This window comes from Acomys minous, assembly GCF_964271855.1.
Source record: "Acomys minous genome assembly, chromosome: 2".
NCBI classification, from domain to species: Eukaryota; Metazoa; Chordata; class Mammalia; order Rodentia; family Muridae; genus Acomys; species Acomys minous.
In genome coordinates, this window is record NC_140484.1 from 79439048 (window position 1) to 79456200 (window position 17153).

Sequence of the window (17153 nt, forward strand, 5' to 3'; positions counted from 1 at the left end):
CATTAAGAGTAGAAGATGGAAAGTAAAGGCCTGGCTTGAAACCCCATTGATATGGTAAAGAAAAACTCAAGCTATGATTCTAAAAATTACTCTGTGTGTGTGTGTGTGTGAATGTAGACACATGCATGCCATTAGTAGAGGTCAGAAACAGCTTCAGGTACCAGCCCTTTCCTTCTACATTGTGTGGATGGGTATTTTATTGTTTATTTGCACTTTATGCAGCAGGCTAGCTGGTGTGTGGGCTTCTAGGGACTCTCCTGTCTCCATCTCCTCTTAGGAGCTGGGATTTCAGGTGTTCACGCTGCTGTGTGGAGCTTCCGGAGTATTCTGAGGATTCAGGCTCAGGTCCTCACACTTGCATGGCAAATTCTTTATTCCCAAAGCTGACTCTCCAGCCCAGTTCCAAAAATTCTAAAGAAAATGTCACTATTTAATAGAGAGAAAAATTACTGGTGCATCAAAAATATAGGTTACTGGTAAACAAATTATCCTGAGCCTAAGATATAAAAAAATGAATCTTTTATGATTCTATGTATAACTACTAAAAGAGAACAAACTACTATATAGTAACAGCAATTTTCCAATTTCCTAGGGTCTGAGGCAAAGAATATTGAGTGTAAAAACACTCATGGACCACTTAGATGTGTAACAGTGTTCATGCCTTAACTGCAGTGGTGACCACACAGATGTACACATTTGACAGAAGTCGCTGGACTGTACACTTGCCATGGGTGCATTCTTTTTAACAAGTAAATTTATCTACATTCAAAAATACATTTGTGAAAAGCTAAACTATTAATTAATATCTAAAATGTATATCTTAACAAAAGTCTATCAGGTAGAGGTAGAGGCAAAGAACTCTTACTAGTCTACAAAACATTAAAGAGATAGAAACAAATGGAAAGATAGGAAGAGCCAGTAGAAGCTGGTGAGATGGATTACTGGGGTAAATGTGCTTTCTACTATACCTGATGATCTGCGTTCAGTTCACAAACCCACAGAGTAAAAGGAGAGAGCTGACAAAAGGACAGAACTGTCCTTTGACTGCCACACATATGACTTAGCATATGCATACACCCACCCCTTCCCCAACCCCACACCCTCTACAATTACTTAGTGTAAGATAATTAGAAAGAACAGGTGGAATGTCAGCTTTTTCTGGGCTCATTTATAGGCTTAATGCAAAATCCAATTAAATTGCTAACCAATGTTTTCATGGGTCTTGATAAGCTGATTCTAAAATGCACATTCAGTCAGCTTAGTACATGAATGACATGGTGTCTCTGTGTCAAGTGGTTTTCAATCCTTGGCTGCACTTTTGAATTATGTAGGGGCCTGACCTTCATAATTCCAAAATTTTGTTGATTTGGTTTAAGTGGTGTGCATGTATCAGTAATACCTGTAGTTTCTGGGGTGTTTCTGATGTAATCCAAGTCTGAGAGCTTTCTTTTCTTTCTTTCTTTCTTTCTTTCTTTCTTTCTTTCTTTCTTTCTTTCTTCTTTTCAAGATAGGGCTACTCTACATAGCTTTTGCTGTCCTGGGCCCACTTTGTAGACTAGGATGGCCTTGAACTCACAGAGATCCCCCTGCCTCTGCCTCCCCGTGTGCTGGGATTACATATGTGTGTCACCACACCTGGCTATGTTTGAGAGTTTTACAGAGAATAGTCTGAAGGGACTCTAGCTAAAGTATGTGAAGAAGATAGGTAATTGCTGTCTTATTTTGGAACCTTGGAGTTAAATCCCAGGATACAAATCCATCCAGCAAACCAGAGAAAACTTGGCTCTTACACAAACTTGCAGTTGGCTCTTTGGTAAGAATCTCCGCTTCCATGAACCTAACTTTTTCTAGCCTCTTTAATCATGATAAAATTGTAGTGTGTTTGTGCTCTCAACACACTCTTGGTTAAGCCTATGGCATTGCATTTTAGTTATGTGACACTGGATAAGCCATTCTGCTTTTTTAGCTTCCTTATCAACAACAGTATTCCTGATCAATCACAGTAAAAACCAACTCAATGTTGCTAGCACAAGGGTCACATTACAGAGATTCATAAAATGTTTGGCATGTAGTGATTGCCATGACTCCTCATGAGTGCTCCCCACCTCTTACCAGATAGCAGTTGAAGAAACAGAAAGGTCTGGTAGGTTTGATGCGGATAGCAATATTTCCTTCTTTTCCTGGAGGCAGGACATTGCCCTCCTCATCTACAATCTGATAGAGATCACAGCATGGCATGTGAGCATCACTTTCATAGCCAGGGTACTCATCAGCCCAGCCTGTACACCCCAGCACACAGATCACCCCACACAATGGCAGCTTCTAGAGGTTGCCTACCTGCACATCGTAAGGTGGGCTTGCTTTCCCCATAGACCCAGACTTGATCGGTGAGTCTCTTGAATTGCCACAGATGACAACCTGGAGAGAAACCAGTGTTGAGGAGGAAAAGCCTCATCCTCTTGTTTCATGCTGGTGCTTACCTGATATCTGATTCTTCTTCCTCCCTTTTCTTCTGTCACCTTTCTCTCCCTCACTTTCATACTCTTCCCTTCCCTTAAATTTTCTTTATCTCCTTTTTCCATAGGCAGCAAACCTCCATGGAGCATTCTAATTAGTGTTCATGGGTGGAGAACTTAATTGTATCACTAAGATCAAAGACTCAGTCCCCCACACCCATTGCTAAGATGCCTACAGGGTTCCCTGCTTACTTACAATTTTACTAAATACTCATTGTAGGCTATTCTTGAGCGGCAACTTTCTTGAGCAGTTGTGAGTGTTAACCTTCATTGTCAACAGGCTTGAGCTTCACAGAACAGGCAGTGTGTCTCTGGGATGGGTGGCGTGATGGACCCTCTCCCATCATTAGCTCCCACTGCCATGTTGCTCTTCAAGCTCAAGGGGCCACATGTAAACCAAAGTAAGTCTTCCTTCTCAGGTTTCTGTCAGATATTTTAGCTACAAAAAATAATTATGATATCTGGAAAACTATTTTGCAGACCATGGTGGATGTGAAATTACCCAAGATTGCCTTTAAACTAAGAAGAAGCATGACTAATGGAGTTTCATCTCTGGTTCCTAGAGCCAGGGCGGTTTCTGGCAGGTATCAGGGAGAAGTAAGTAACGGGTGCAGGTCAGTGATCCTCTCTGATGGGATGAGGGCTCAGATGAGGTGGCCTGGGATACCAACGCACCGTTTCAGATTGTCCATAGCCTTCATGGAGCTCCAGGCCTGTCTGGCTCTTCCACTTGTCCCTCACATCAGGGTTGAGGGCTTCTCCGCCAGTCAAACAGTGCCTCAGGCATTGAAATTTGTACCTTTCTCAAGAAGGAAGACAAGGTCATCTATGTCATAGACATTTCTACCTACCCTCTAGCATTGCTAGAGGTCCAGAGCCCCGAAGTTGCTAGAAGATTAATTCCCTTCTATTCACTGTCACCTTCATGTGGCCCAGCCTCTCTCTGCAGCTATGGTCCACAGAGGCAAATCAGTAAAGCGAATCAGTCCTGTCTGAATTTGGGATAAAATCAGGTTTGTATGATAGGTTTGGGCATGACAGCGGATTGCCAAAATTAGTTTACTTACAAAAAAAAAAAAAAACCCTGATTGATAATAAATCAGTTGAGGCAATGATCTGCTTGAAAGTAATAAATCAATAAATCAATAAAGTTTTTAATAGATTAAATACAGCTTTCTAAAAACTCCTCAATTCCTAAAAGTGAATATAAAACTTCCAGAGATGTGAAATAAATAGTGAACCTGTCTCCCAGTTAAAAATTACCCTAAGTATAAGTATATTTGCAATCATTTTTCATTTCCCACTTGTATTCCACTGATTCAATTGAATTACTTCATATTGCTAAACAGCACCTGATTAGTCCTGAAAAATTATCCAGGGACTGCTTCCAGGCAAAATTATAATGTGAAGATATTCACAAGAAAGGAATAAATGGGATGGATTCTTTTTTTTTAATGGGATGGATTCTTATATTTAAAGGAATACATTCAAAATCATGTATGTGCTCCCTTCTTTGGAGTATTTCATGGCCAGGGAGTGTGATTAAGGAAGATGAGAGCATGGGAAGACAGTGTTTTAGGGCAGGATAGAACAGGGAGACATGGCTTGGGATCAGTAAGCTACTGAATGATGTAATCACCCAATACCCCTGGACATAGCGCACATTAGAGGACATTGCTTCGGATTTTCTCAGGATAAGAGCCATCCACAGGGTGTTGCCACCTTCATTTGGATGTCCCAAGACAGATATCCAGGAATGGCTGGCTTAGGTTAATTTGGGCAGGGAGACGGCATATATAGTGTGGTGAGCTTGCTGGTCTAAGCAAATGAAAGATCCTTGGCTACCAACCCCATTCTATAGGTGGAACTGGCCTGTGGGTATAGTATGTTGTGGTGATACAGTTTACATCAAGGATTTAAGGCAGTCTTAAATCCTTTTGGTTTTCTCTCAGTATGAATTCTGAGGGGCCATAAAATCATCTTCAAAAGCTTAACATAAGCTATATAGGAGTGTGCTTGTGAGAAACACGGCAGACAGTTACATAGAGAATCATGAAGACATAGAAAGAGACAGAGGTGAAGCAAGAAAGTCAGGAAGAAAAAGACAGAGAAACGAGGGCAACAAGAGTTGGACTGAAAGGTGGATGTCCATGTAGGTCCTCGTAGGAGAACCCCATAATTGCCACGCAGAGGCTGTACCTTGTCAGATCCTCTTGTACAAGCATCCGGAAAAGGGTTGGGACACAGCAAATAGTAGTTATTGGGAACCTGCAGAGAGTCTAAAGGAAACAAGAGGTGTACAGTTTTCTTAGAGACACTCAGGTGTGATGGGATGGATAAAATGGAACTTCATAGTCTTATTGACAAAGCAGAGGAGTAGAAACCTAAACACGGCATCCCTCTGTCAAGATGACCTCCTGGCATTTGTACCCTTATGGGGTCTCCTCTTACACTACACCAGGGTTGGTCTCTGGGGCTGATAGCATCCAGTTGACCTGGTGGGAGTCATCTGAGCTTAGACTATAGGGAGAGGACAGCTTCTGTCTTAGATGCTCTTGCCTCTCTTACTCTCTTGAGTGACTCACCATGGAGAAGCCAAGGTGTCAGGTTGTTAGTAAATTCTAGCTGTCCTCAGGATGAGGACACATGGTGAGGAAATGATGCCTCTGGCCAGCATTCAGTGCACAACTGATAAAAGTGCAATCCAGAGTTTACACAGATTACCCAGGCTTAACCACGCCCTGAGATGACTACATTCCTAGGTGATAGCTTTGTAAAAATTATTATTGGAGCTTGTGGGAGATGCCCCATAGTGCAAGTATAAGAGCCTGAGTTTGGTCCCCAGAACCCAATCCATGAGAAAAAGATCAAGGTGTGGTAGTAAATGTTTATAAACTTAGCAGTAAGGTGGCAGAGACAGGTAGATCCTTGAGGCTTTCTGGCTAGCAGTCTAACCCAATAAACAAGCTCCAGGCCAAAAGCAGGTGGTACCACCTGAGGAACAACATTTGAAGATAACCCCTGAACTCCACACACAAATGTACAGGTACAGCCACACTTACACACACATTCATTTACCTGCGTTAATGCGAACACACAGAAATATAAATTATCCTTACATAGATATGTCATACATTTACCTACTGCACTCATTTTTAAGGTATTTTTACACTGTGGTACCATCCATCTTCAGAGTTATTTCATCTTTCTAAACTAGGTCTGTGTAGCCATTATGTAATACATTCCTGCTCCTTCTCCCAAACTCATAGCAACCCCCATTTATTCCGCTGTGTCTTCATGAACATGACTATCCTAGGTAAAATATAAATGGAGTCACGTAGTGTGTATCCTTTGATGCCTGCTTCTTTCACTTAGCATGAGGTCCTCCAGATTCATATTGCAGAGTATCAGAATTTGCTTTCTTTTAAAGGCTGGTGTGTGTGTGTGTGTGTGTGTGTGTGTGTGTGTGTGTGTGTGTGTGTGCGCGCGCGCATGTTGTATTCGGTTTACGTAGTCCTATCTGGTGAATGCTTGGGTTGCTCCTGCCTTAGAGTTCTGTGAATAGCAGCAATGCTGCTGTTAGTATGGGTGGACTTTGGTGAATTTTTGACAGCAACCTTACAAGGCTTCTTTTCTCCAAAACCACCTGGTAAGATTGCCCTCAGATTTCTTACCATGGGAAGTTATGAGATAATTAATGCTTGAGTTGAAGCTGCTGATTTTAATATACAGTATAGCGATAGAGCATGAATATAGTGCGTGGCTGGGGACAGCGAAGAGAAAAGCTGCACAGGTGGCTGGCAGGTCTTACATGACAATGATGATGGGAAGTGAATAACAAATAATGTATTGGGAACCTGGCAGCTTTTTGCTCTCATGACAACTTAGAAAGTGAGACTCAAAGAGGTCAGGAGACTAGGATGAGAGTCCACATTTGACCAACGATGAATCCCATACTTCTAGCCACATAACATGTCTCAAAGAGATGGGTATGGGGAGATGGGCTCATTGATGTCTCAAGAAATGCTATTTAGAGGACAGAACAAAGGTACTCAGTGTCTTCTTCACTGGGTCTGTCAATCCTCCTCTCTCTTAATAAGACCCCAGGGAAACAAGACAGGAGGGACCAGGTCTATAGTTGGGTGAAAGACTCACAATAAGGTATGGGGACAGTGGCACATGCTTTGAGGACTAGACTTTGAATTTTACCTAAGGTCTTGACAAATAGCATGTGTTTTGGCAAGTACATGAGGAAGAAGATGGTGGAAAGAGAGGCACAGCATGCAGTAAAAGGCTTTGCTAAAGTTTGGAGGGATGAAATGCTTTTGTGCCTAGGGATCTATTTTGAACACTAGTAATGATTAAAGATGGCCAGGTGGATAGGAACCAGGTTAAGGAAGGCTTATCTCATTTATACTCAGGACACAAGAGGTGTTTCATCCTTGGCATGGTGGCCTATACTTGTAACCTCAACTCTTGCGACTCAAATGCAGAAGACCTCTGGTTCAAGGTTATCCTGGATTACATAGCTTGACTCTGTTTCAAAAAAAGGACTGGAGAAGTAGCTCAATTAAAGGGCATTTGCCCAATATGTGCAAAGCTCAGATTCCCAGCACTGGACTTTTTCTTACATTTAGAATAGTTTTGGCATCAACTCGGGGCAACTCATGCACAAAAATGCAAGCTCCATTGGACCAGGCAGAGAAGAGAGTCCATGCTGCCTTCACCCAACCTGTGTCAGTTGTGTTCCAGAATATGTCAGATTCAGTTAAGGCCATCCACCTCCTGTCAAAAGTGAGAGAAAGTCAGAGCACTCTCATCAGTGCCTTCACCTTTAGAATGGATTACATTATTCATTTCACATTATTTGGAACTCACTTCACAGGAGGTACCATTTAAGATTGTCAAATGCAGACAAGATCCTTCAACTCAACTACTGTCTCAAAAACACATACTCAGCACTTTCTCTGTATTGAATCATAGGACAAGAAGACACATGTCCTGTGCTTCACTAAAGTAAAGCCTTCAAGGCCCTGCCTGACTTACCCTCTGCTTGGTCTTCGACCTCCATTTCTACTTCTTCCTCCTTCACTCTCTCCACTCTGTTTACTCACCCACCTTGTTTCTGGATTTTCTAGACAAGCTGTCCCAATACCTTCCACTGGCCACAAAACCCAATCCATAGCTGCACTGGGAATGTTCCACCATCTTGGGGGCCCCTGTGGTTCCACTGGTGAAGTAGATGGCCACTGAATCTCGACTCCTGGTTCTCATGCAGCTGTGCTCTGTAGATGCCTCTCTAGAAAATGCAAGAATACTAGTGACACTAAGGGAAAAAAAGCACCAATCAGCACAAAAGATTAACAGTGGTAGGACCATTGTTTCAACATGTCGTGTGTGGGATGCTGCGTGGAGGGCTGTGATAGCTGCAAACACCTTAATAGATAGATACTATTGATAGAACCAGTTTGTAGCCAAGGAAAATAAGGCTCAAAATGCCCAAATGACTCATTTGAGAGATCTGCAAAGGCTGGATAGATAGCTCAGACAGTATAGTGCAAGGGAGAGGACATGAGTCTAGATCCTTAGCACCTGCATAAACGCTGCTTGCACCAATAATGTCAGGCTTGGAGATGCAGAGACAGGCAGATCTCTGGAGGTCACTGAGCAGCCATTCTGCCTAGTTGATAAGCTCCAGGTTCAGTGAGCCCCCAAAAAGTAATGTGGTGGGAAATGCTTAAGGAAAATGCCTGATGTTAACATCTGGCTTGCACATACATGCAATCTCACTCACCTACATGAACAAGCACACACACATGTACCATATACATATAACACTCATGCACACACACACACACACATAGAGAGGAAGATCCCTACCTACTTCTTTGAATGGAGCTCAACACTTTGTGGTAGGACACATACATTCTCATGTGTGTAATTCTGTTCATCTGTGACTAGTCCCTTCCATCGCTCAATTCTCAATGTAGAGACATATTTCTAAATGTTTTCTAAAAAGTTAGGGGTTTGAGATTAGGCAATTTCCCAAGCTCTGGGATTTGAAGACTCAGCTAGCTCATGGTTCTTAGTCCTGGCTGAGTCTTGTGATCCCTGGGTTAATTTTTAAAAGAAATTCCATTACTTGTACAAAATGAAATCAGAACTTGAGTGTTTTTTTAAAGTTCAGGTAATCTAAATGACAACTGAAATTAGAAAGGATACATCTAGGTTAACCTGACAACTAACCAAAATGTCATAGGCCGAGCTTTAGGAATGAGGATCCAGAGGCCCCTGGTTCAGGGATGTCTGGCTAAGTAGGTCAATGCTGAACTACACAGTTGGTATTTATTCAGGCACATCTGCTCACCCAAGTGACACACCAGGTCAAAGAGTCCAGCACTCAGTGGCCTGTTTTAGAATCTTCTTTGTTTGTTTTTTATTTTTTATTTTTATTTTGTTTTGTGACAAGGCCTGGCTTTCAGTTCTGTAGTTCAAGCCTGGCCTCAAACTCACAATCCTGGGAGCTAGGGTGACAGGTGTGAGCCACCAGGTCAGGCATTCTGGTCTCTGTTGAGGACAAATTCTCAAATTCTCAGACAAATGCCTGCCACATCCTTGTTACAAGGCAATTCTGATTCTGACTTTATTTCTTTTTGGTACTTTAGGTGAATCACTTCACTTTTCTAAGACTGTTTTCTCTCCTGTGAAAATAAAGTTACACCTTATGGGGCTCCAAAGTGATCTGAGCACTCAAGACCTTGTCAGCCACAGAACAGGCATCACCAAATCCTTCCTGCATAAATGAATGCAGATGAATGCTTGTGTAGCACAGAGCCTGGCATACAGCAAGCACTGATACAAGGCAGTTATTTCATTATTGACGACTTTCTGTGAGCCAAGTGTATCACAAAGTCTAGCTCATCTGCTCTGGCTAAGGATTCCAATCACCTTAGGCACTGTTTTAGAGGACAGTGGGATGCAATAACACACCTAGTAACTGGTGACCTGAAACAATGAGGGGGTCACAGAATGATATCTCTGGCCAGTATCTATTTGGTTCAATCTCTTTGTGTTCAACTCTGCTGCTGAAAAGAAAATTGCTCAAAGCCTATCTCATTGCTGCTTGCCTGAAAAGTCCCAATTTACCTCAGGACTTCTCGGAAGTTGATCCAGCCTGGACGATTGGTGTCAGACACCAGAAGCTTGGTTTGGAGGGAAGGGCAGTCAGCACTGATGGCATCCACATGTGGAGCTAGGGCATCACTGGTAATGATGGACTTGGCCCTGCCTGCCTGTAGCCGGTACTTGAGATCCTTCGATGTCAGCTGGGAGACACCTGGCATCATGACCACTCCTTGGGACACACAGAGAAGGGAGATTGTTAGGGGAGAAAGAAGATCCTGCCGTAGAGGTCAGAGAAACAATAGCTGAAAAGGGTTGGAGCACCTCAGGGAACAATATGGTAACAGTGACATCCAAAAGACGTGGGGTGCTTGCCTGCGCAAAGGACTTCCCAGGCATCTTGGTTCTCACAAAGCTCAGAAATGCATGCTTGTGCTAAACATGCCATACATTTTTCAAGAGTCTAGGTCTTTAGACCTCTGTGCCTTAACTAAGTCAAATGGCTTGGCCAAGATTACAAAGCTAATAGTTCTGCTGGAATTGTGGGACTAAAGCAGTATTCAACTGCATGTCCTGGCTAGTTTTATGTCAACTTGACACAAACTAGAGTCATCTGAAGAGTGGGAGCCTCAACTGAAAAAGTCCTCCATCTGTAGGGCATTTTCTTCATTAGTGATTGATGTGGGAGGGTCCAGCCCACTATGGGTGATGCCATACCTGGGTCGGTGGTCCTGGTTTCTATAATAAAGCAGGGTGAGTAAGCTATGATGAACAAGCAGCACTCTTTTGTGGCCTCTGCATCAGCTCCTGCCTCCCAGTTCCACTCCTGCTTGTGTTCCTGTCCTGACTTTCTTCATTGATGGACTATAATATAGAAGTGTAACACAAATAAACCCTTTTCTCCTCAAGTTGCTTTTGGTCATAGTGTTCCATCACAGCTGTAGAAACCCTGACTAAGACACTTTAGTCCATGATCTTGAATATATTGTACTGTATTGCCTTAGCAACTCCTTAGTTCAATGGTTTTTCTTTCATACTTTTAAAATAAAATGTTACAATAAATCTTTGTGTTTTATGTGGATCACATTCTGCTAGGTGAGGTTTAGCAGGCAGAGATTCCAGATCACCCATATTGCTTCAAGCAAAGCTGTGCCAAGGGTGGCATATTTCATCCACCTCCAAGGAGGTGGAATAATTACTAGGGGGAGAACTAGACATTTGAAAACCCTAGATATTCCAGAATATTATATTATATTATATTATATTATATTATATTATATTATATTATATATCAGAGTACAGATTATTAGTATTTCCCCTCAATTTTGACACACTCATTTACAGAGAGAAACATCTAGTGAGAACAAGAGGCAGAGGGAAAGATCAGTTCAGCACAACATGAGAGTCAAGCTCATGCTATCACTACTCTGACTCCCAAACTCTTGCACAATTTAATGCTCAGTGTGAACACTATGAGTTGAATGATATTCTTCTTTTATGGATATGCATGTGTAGAGGGTGCTATGTATGCTTTTGTGTATGTGTGGGCGGGGGGAGGTGTTATGTATGCATGTGTGTGGGGGTGCTGTGTATGCATGTGTGTATGTAGGTGTGTGGAAGTGCTATGTATGCATGTGTGTATGTGTGTGGGGAGGTGCTATGTATGCATGTGTGTATGTGTGTGGGGAGGTGCTATGTATGCATGTGTGTATGTATGTGTGGGGAGGTGCTATGTATGCATGTGTGTATATGTGTGGGGAGGTGCTATGTATGCATGTGTGTATATGTGTGTAGGAGGTGTTATGTATGCATGTGTGTATTATGTGTGGGGAGGTGCTATGTATGCATGTGTGTATGTATGTGTGGGGAGGTGCTATGTATGCATGTGTGTATGTGTGTGGGGAAGTGCTATGTATGCATGTGTGTATATGTGTGTGGGAAGGTGTTATGTATGCATGTGTGTATGTATGTGTGGGGAGGTGCTATGTATGCATGTGTGTATGTATGTGTGGGGAGGTGTTATGTATGCATGTGTGTATGTATGTGTGGGGAGGTGCTATGTATGCATGTGTGTATGTATGTGTGGGAAGGTGTTATGTATGCATGTGTGTATGTATGTGTGGGGAGGTGCTATGTATGCATGTGTGTATGTGTGTGGGGAAGTGCTATGTATGCATGTGTGTATGTATGTGTGGGGAGGTGCTATGTATGCATGTGTGTATGTGTGTGGGGAAGTGCTATGTATGCATGTGTGTATATGTGTGTGGGAAGGTGTTATGTATGCATGTGTATATGTGTGTAGGGAGGTGCTATGTATGCATGTGTATATGTGTGGGGGGAGGTGCTATATATGCGTGTGTATATGGGTGTGAGGAGATGTTACATATGCACGTGCGTATGTGTTGGGGGAGATGCTATGTATGCATATGTATGTGGCTGTGAGAAGGTTGGGGGCCAAACTCAGGTATCCCTCCTCAATCACCATCTATCTTGTTTTTGAGACAGTCTCTCACTGGCCTGGAGCTTGCCATATGGGCCAATCTGGCTAACTGTTGAGCCCCAGGGATCCACCTGTCTCTGCCTCCCCAAGTCTGCAATTATAAATATGTGCCATACTTGGCTCGCTTTTTTCTTTTTAGTATGGGTTCTGGGGCTCAAACTCAGGTCTTTGTAAGCTATGCCTCAGCCCTCTGCCTCTTCATTCCGCCTCTCTGTTATCCCATAGAAGTCCTTTGTTTATTATGCTTTAGGGACAGTGTTCAAATTTGGGGCTCAGGAAGAAGTTTGACAGCCAGAACTGTCAATAAGAGAAAGTCAAGCACTACAAACTGACAGGTACGTATGACAACAATGTGGGGATGTGGAGCTGTATTGGCCTCAGCTTCCCTATCTTCTGCAGTGGTGGAGGCTCTACCTCTCATGATAACATGAAATGTGGTTGTGAATTATTCTTATCTGAGTATCAATAAAAGCTGAAGAGTAGGTGAAGGTGAAATATTCGGTAGCAAAAATAAATAATACTCTGACCAAAGTTTTATCATGAAAAATCTCTTAACACAGTTCCCGGCACATAGTAGGTGCTTTAAAAACTGCAGGAACTCCTAACATTTCCACCCTTACCAAGCAGTTGATTTTTAATTATCATAGTATTTGTCTGACCTCTGCATGCACTCAGGTTTGTGACTGCTGCGCAAAGGAAAAGTGAACCCCAAGTAGTGTTTTCTTGGTTCTGTCTATCAAATCTTGTGGGACCTGCAAAGCTCTGGTGGGCAGTGTCAGTCCTGCCAAGGAGCCCTAACCTTGCACTGACCTGTTCGTATACAAGCCACACTGATCAGCCACCAATCTGGGAGTCGTGGAAGCACCAGCATCATTCTGTCTCCAGGTTGCAGGCCACACACACCCTCTAAGACATTGGCTGCCTTCCTGGACTGCATGCCCAGCTCCTCAAACGTCCACTTGACTTCTGTTCCTGAGCCATTCACCCACCAGAATGCAGGATTTGGGGGCCGGTGCCCTGCCTAGACAGTGGGTACAGCCAGGAAAAAAATAGAAGCCATTGCTGAGTGGTTTTGCTCATTTTTAAAAGGAGAAACTTTTTTTAAAAATAGTAGTTATGTGTTCACAGAGTTCAAACTCAAAATGATGGCCTGAGGGTATGAGTCATTTGGTAGTATGTTTGTTTAACGTACACATAGTCCTGGGTCCAGTCCCAGCACTGAATAAACCAGATGCTATGTAGCATGTCCGTAACCCTAGGACTTAGAAGATAGAAGCAAGAGGATCATCTTTGACTACATAGTGAGTTTAGGGCTAGCCTTGTCTACAGAGATCCTCCTTCATAAAACTAAAAGCCAACCAGCTAAACACAAAACAAGAGGTTTGCTCCTTCTTCATATTTCAGAGAGTAATCAGTTTAATTTGTTACTTACATATTCTCTCAGTGTTCAGTTAGGCAAACATGAGCACAATTTTCATACCAATTTTTTAATGTAAAAGGTAAGATGATCTACACTGTCCCATGTTTTTCCCTGTTTAATTAAAACAGTACTCACATCATTTACAAATCACCACATGAAAGGGTCCAACCAGTTGGCTTTTAGTCTAGTTCCTCAAGGTTATACAACTGTTTCACTTTTTGTTGATTTGATAAGATGTTGCCTGCTTTGGATCCCTTCCCCCTAGATGACCAAAGGCAACTGAAGAAAGAGTTTATTTTGGTTTAAACCTTTAGAGAGCTAGGTGTCCATGATGGTGGGGAAGGCATGGTGCCAGGAGTGGAAAGCCACACAGAGAAAACAAACTGGATGTGGATGAGGCCATTAACCCTGAGAGCCTTCCCAGGGCCTTGTCAGAGCTTTTTCAGAGACATGTGAGACCCCTGTGATGCTCGAGGCTCTAATCACACACTGATTCTGAGATGCACAGGAGTGCAGCTGAGGCTTTCAAAGCCCATACACATGTCTCAGTCTTCAGCCTTTGCTTTCTTTAGCTTTTCAGTTACTCTCTTAGCCTTTGGTTTATCTTTCATTGGCCACCTGCATCTAACACTTCATCTGCTTCACGAAATCACAAAGTTAAACTACTTGCCTACAGTCGTTTTGACAAATGGCTTCCTGGGAGTAGATTTTTTTTCTTACTGGTTAAGTTCTGAGTTGGGTCAAAGACAGATAGCCTTGCAAAAGGAACAGCAAGTCAATCGACTGTCTACTACTGAGTGGTCATCCCTGAAAACCACATCACACAGACAGAGCAGGTTACCTTTAGGAATATATGTGTACATACATATATACATGTAACAATAATGATAAAAGAGAACGAGGAGGGAAAATGGGAGGGTTTGGAGGGAGGAGAGGGAAGGGAGAGAGTGTGTAACTATATGATAATTATATCATAATCTCAAAAATGAAAGAAAAAGATGACAAAAAGCAACACCAAATAATGATAATTCTTTGGGAATGAAACTTTGAAAAAGCTCTGGTGACATTCTTCACCTTCTGAGGCTGCCAGGCTCCGCTGCGGGCAAGGGCTGCTGTTTCCCAGGGTCTCTGAGTGACCAGGGAACTTAAAATGCCTCCAGACTGAGTGTTCAGTGGACTGCTGTGATAAACACTCCAGCCACCAAGGTCTCTGCTTAGTCCTGAAAATGTGCACTCTTGGTCTTTTTCACTGTTGTACTTGTCACTGTGGCTTTTATGAAGCTGGGAACTTTTGAACATCCCCGGTTCACCATTTGTATGACTTACTCCTTCAGTTTTGTTTTTCATCATTAGAAGAACTCTGAGAGTGCCTCACAAGTGGTAAACAGAATCCTCACCAGGTCACAGTGTTGAAATGAACTTGTCTTATAGTCTTGAGTCTCCTTGAAGTATCTGAGAGACTTCAGATGCTCCCGTGGGACACCACGGCAGGGTGAGCCTCACCTTTTCCAGCTGACTCCACACATCCAGCACATCATGAGCAAAGTTGAAATATTCAGGCACTGGCTGCCTCCCCAGGTTGATGGCCTCCCAGGCGGCCACAACCTCAGGCACAGGAGGCAGCGGTGGCTGTGTGTGAATCCTGCAGACTCCCCAGGAACTCTTCAGAGCCTGGCAGACCAGACCTCTCAGCCATAACCTCATCCCTTCTGCCTGTCATCAAAGAGGAGAGACTGTAATTTTAAATTCTGGGACTTGGGTTGAGGAGGAGTCTGTGACCAGACCTAAGAGTGGCATAGCTCCTTCCTACTGACTGCAGGACACATCTTTGGCTTCATTTCGCTGTGATATTGCTGGGGACTCTTTTCTGAATTGGAAGTTCTCTCTTGCCTCTCCCTCTATGGGGGTCTGCATGTATTGGAGGCCTTTAAAGGGATCCCCCAATAACAATAATTTTTCTACTATACTAAAGAAAACCTTTAACATGCATTTTGTGTGTTTATGTGTATGTGGTCACGTGCATGTGGAAGCCAGAGGAAAACTTTGGCTGTTGTTCTTTAGAAACTGCATTCTTTTTTTTTTTTTTTTTTTTTTTTTTTTTTTTTTTTGAGACAAGGTCTCTCCATTGGGCTTATAACTCACTGGCTGGCCAGTGCACCCCAGGAATCCTCCTCTCTCCACCTTTTCCATGTAGGTTCTGGGGATAGACAGAGCCCCTGATCCTTGCAGGACAGGATTTTATTGACTGATTTATCTCCCCAGCCCCTCGAGACACATCTTAACTGTTTTTAGTGATGCATAATTGCATAGATTTAGAGGGCACACTGACATTTCATCTAATTTGTGCAATGTGTGATGGTCAGGTCAGTGTAATTAACATAGCAGGTACCTCAAACAACGTATCTCTGCCCAGTACAGACAAAAGACTAACCACACATGTAACTCACAGCTTTAGAGCACCGAGATGCAGAAAAGTAAAAGGAAACACATAGCATTAATTAAAATAAAATATCTTAATTTTAACCAGACATGGGAATGACATCATCACTTCAGCATAGTACCCCTGTGAGAAGAAATCATTTAGGAGATATTTGTGTTTTTGTACCAAGAGTGCAAATGCAATGTGCTCTTCACACTAACATGCAAGCAAGTTTGGCAACTGCCAGGAACTGCTGGTGGGCAGCATAAACAGGGAAGGGCTGTTTTTGAGCCTTGTTGCTCAGGGTATGGGCCTTGGAGCATGAGTGGTTCCCAGAGCTGTGACAGATATAGAGCCTCAGGTCCCACCTGTGAGTGTGACTCTGCACGTTTATAGGAGCCCAGACATGTCTGTGGCCTGTGCACACTCCCACTTTCAGTCCTCTGGACTAAATTCCTTTAGTGCTAACTGGACAGGGCAACAGGAAAACAATAATAGTGTGTTCCCACAACAGGAAAGCCTGTTCCTACAGCCACCGAGCAGCTTGTTTCCACAGCCACCCAAGGCTGACTGTGCAGAGGGCAGCCTGTTCCCACAGCTATCCAAGGTTGACTGTGCACAGAACATATTAAGAAAAAAATCTTTATAAATATCATTCCACACCAATACATTGTGCATGCTCCTGGGACTAACCATTTATGTTCCTGTAAGCAACCCTAATTAAACTCACTGAGTTCCAGAAATAATAACTTAAAAGAACAAAACTGCCAAAGAGGGAATAGTTGCGAAAAAGAGTGGTGGGTCAGTGGGAGTGGAAAGGGACAGAAGGTGGCAGTGGGGATGAATGTGTTGAAAAAGCATTTTATACATATCTGAAAGAGCCACACTGAAACCCAATATTATGTATAATACCATATGCCTAACCAACCATAAACATTATAAAAAAGCTTTTCATTAGGTCCTATGAGAACTCAGTTGCAAATGCTACTTTCTTCCTTAAAGCAGGACACTTAGAAGGGAAAAGTTATGACTAAGTCTCACTTTCCAGAGAAGTCTATGTCCAGCCTCTGTCATGGGCACTAACCCTGGGCTTGGGGCCCCAGACATATGGACATCACTCCTGTATTCTGTCCTACACATTTTCCTTTGACTCTTTGCTCTTTGATGGCTGTCCTC

General features: G+C 42.9%; 1 protein-coding gene across 1 annotated transcript in view; it reads right to left on the reverse strand.

Annotated features, from left to right (window-relative positions):
• The window catches only part of LOC311589052 (acyl-coenzyme A synthetase ACSM5, mitochondrial), a 69038-nt gene that overhangs the window by 51519 nt on the left and 366 nt on the right, over nucleotides 1–17153 (reverse strand). Inside the window, exons 2-10 of the mRNA XM_084767333.1 lie at nucleotides 15062–15271; nucleotides 12949–13159; nucleotides 9663–9870; nucleotides 7672–7815; nucleotides 7148–7301; nucleotides 4716–4795; nucleotides 3192–3315; nucleotides 2338–2418; nucleotides 2113–2214 (exon numbers count right to left, since the gene is read on the reverse strand). Coding sequence (XP_084623459.1) covers nucleotides 2113–2214; nucleotides 2338–2418; nucleotides 3192–3315; nucleotides 4716–4795; nucleotides 7148–7301; nucleotides 7672–7815; nucleotides 9663–9870; nucleotides 12949–13159; nucleotides 15062–15262 — 1305 coding nt within the window. The 5' untranslated portion in view covers nucleotides 15263–15271. The remainder of the gene's footprint in view (nucleotides 1–2112; nucleotides 2215–2337; nucleotides 2419–3191; nucleotides 3316–4715; nucleotides 4796–7147; nucleotides 7302–7671; nucleotides 7816–9662; nucleotides 9871–12948; nucleotides 13160–15061; nucleotides 15272–17153) is intronic.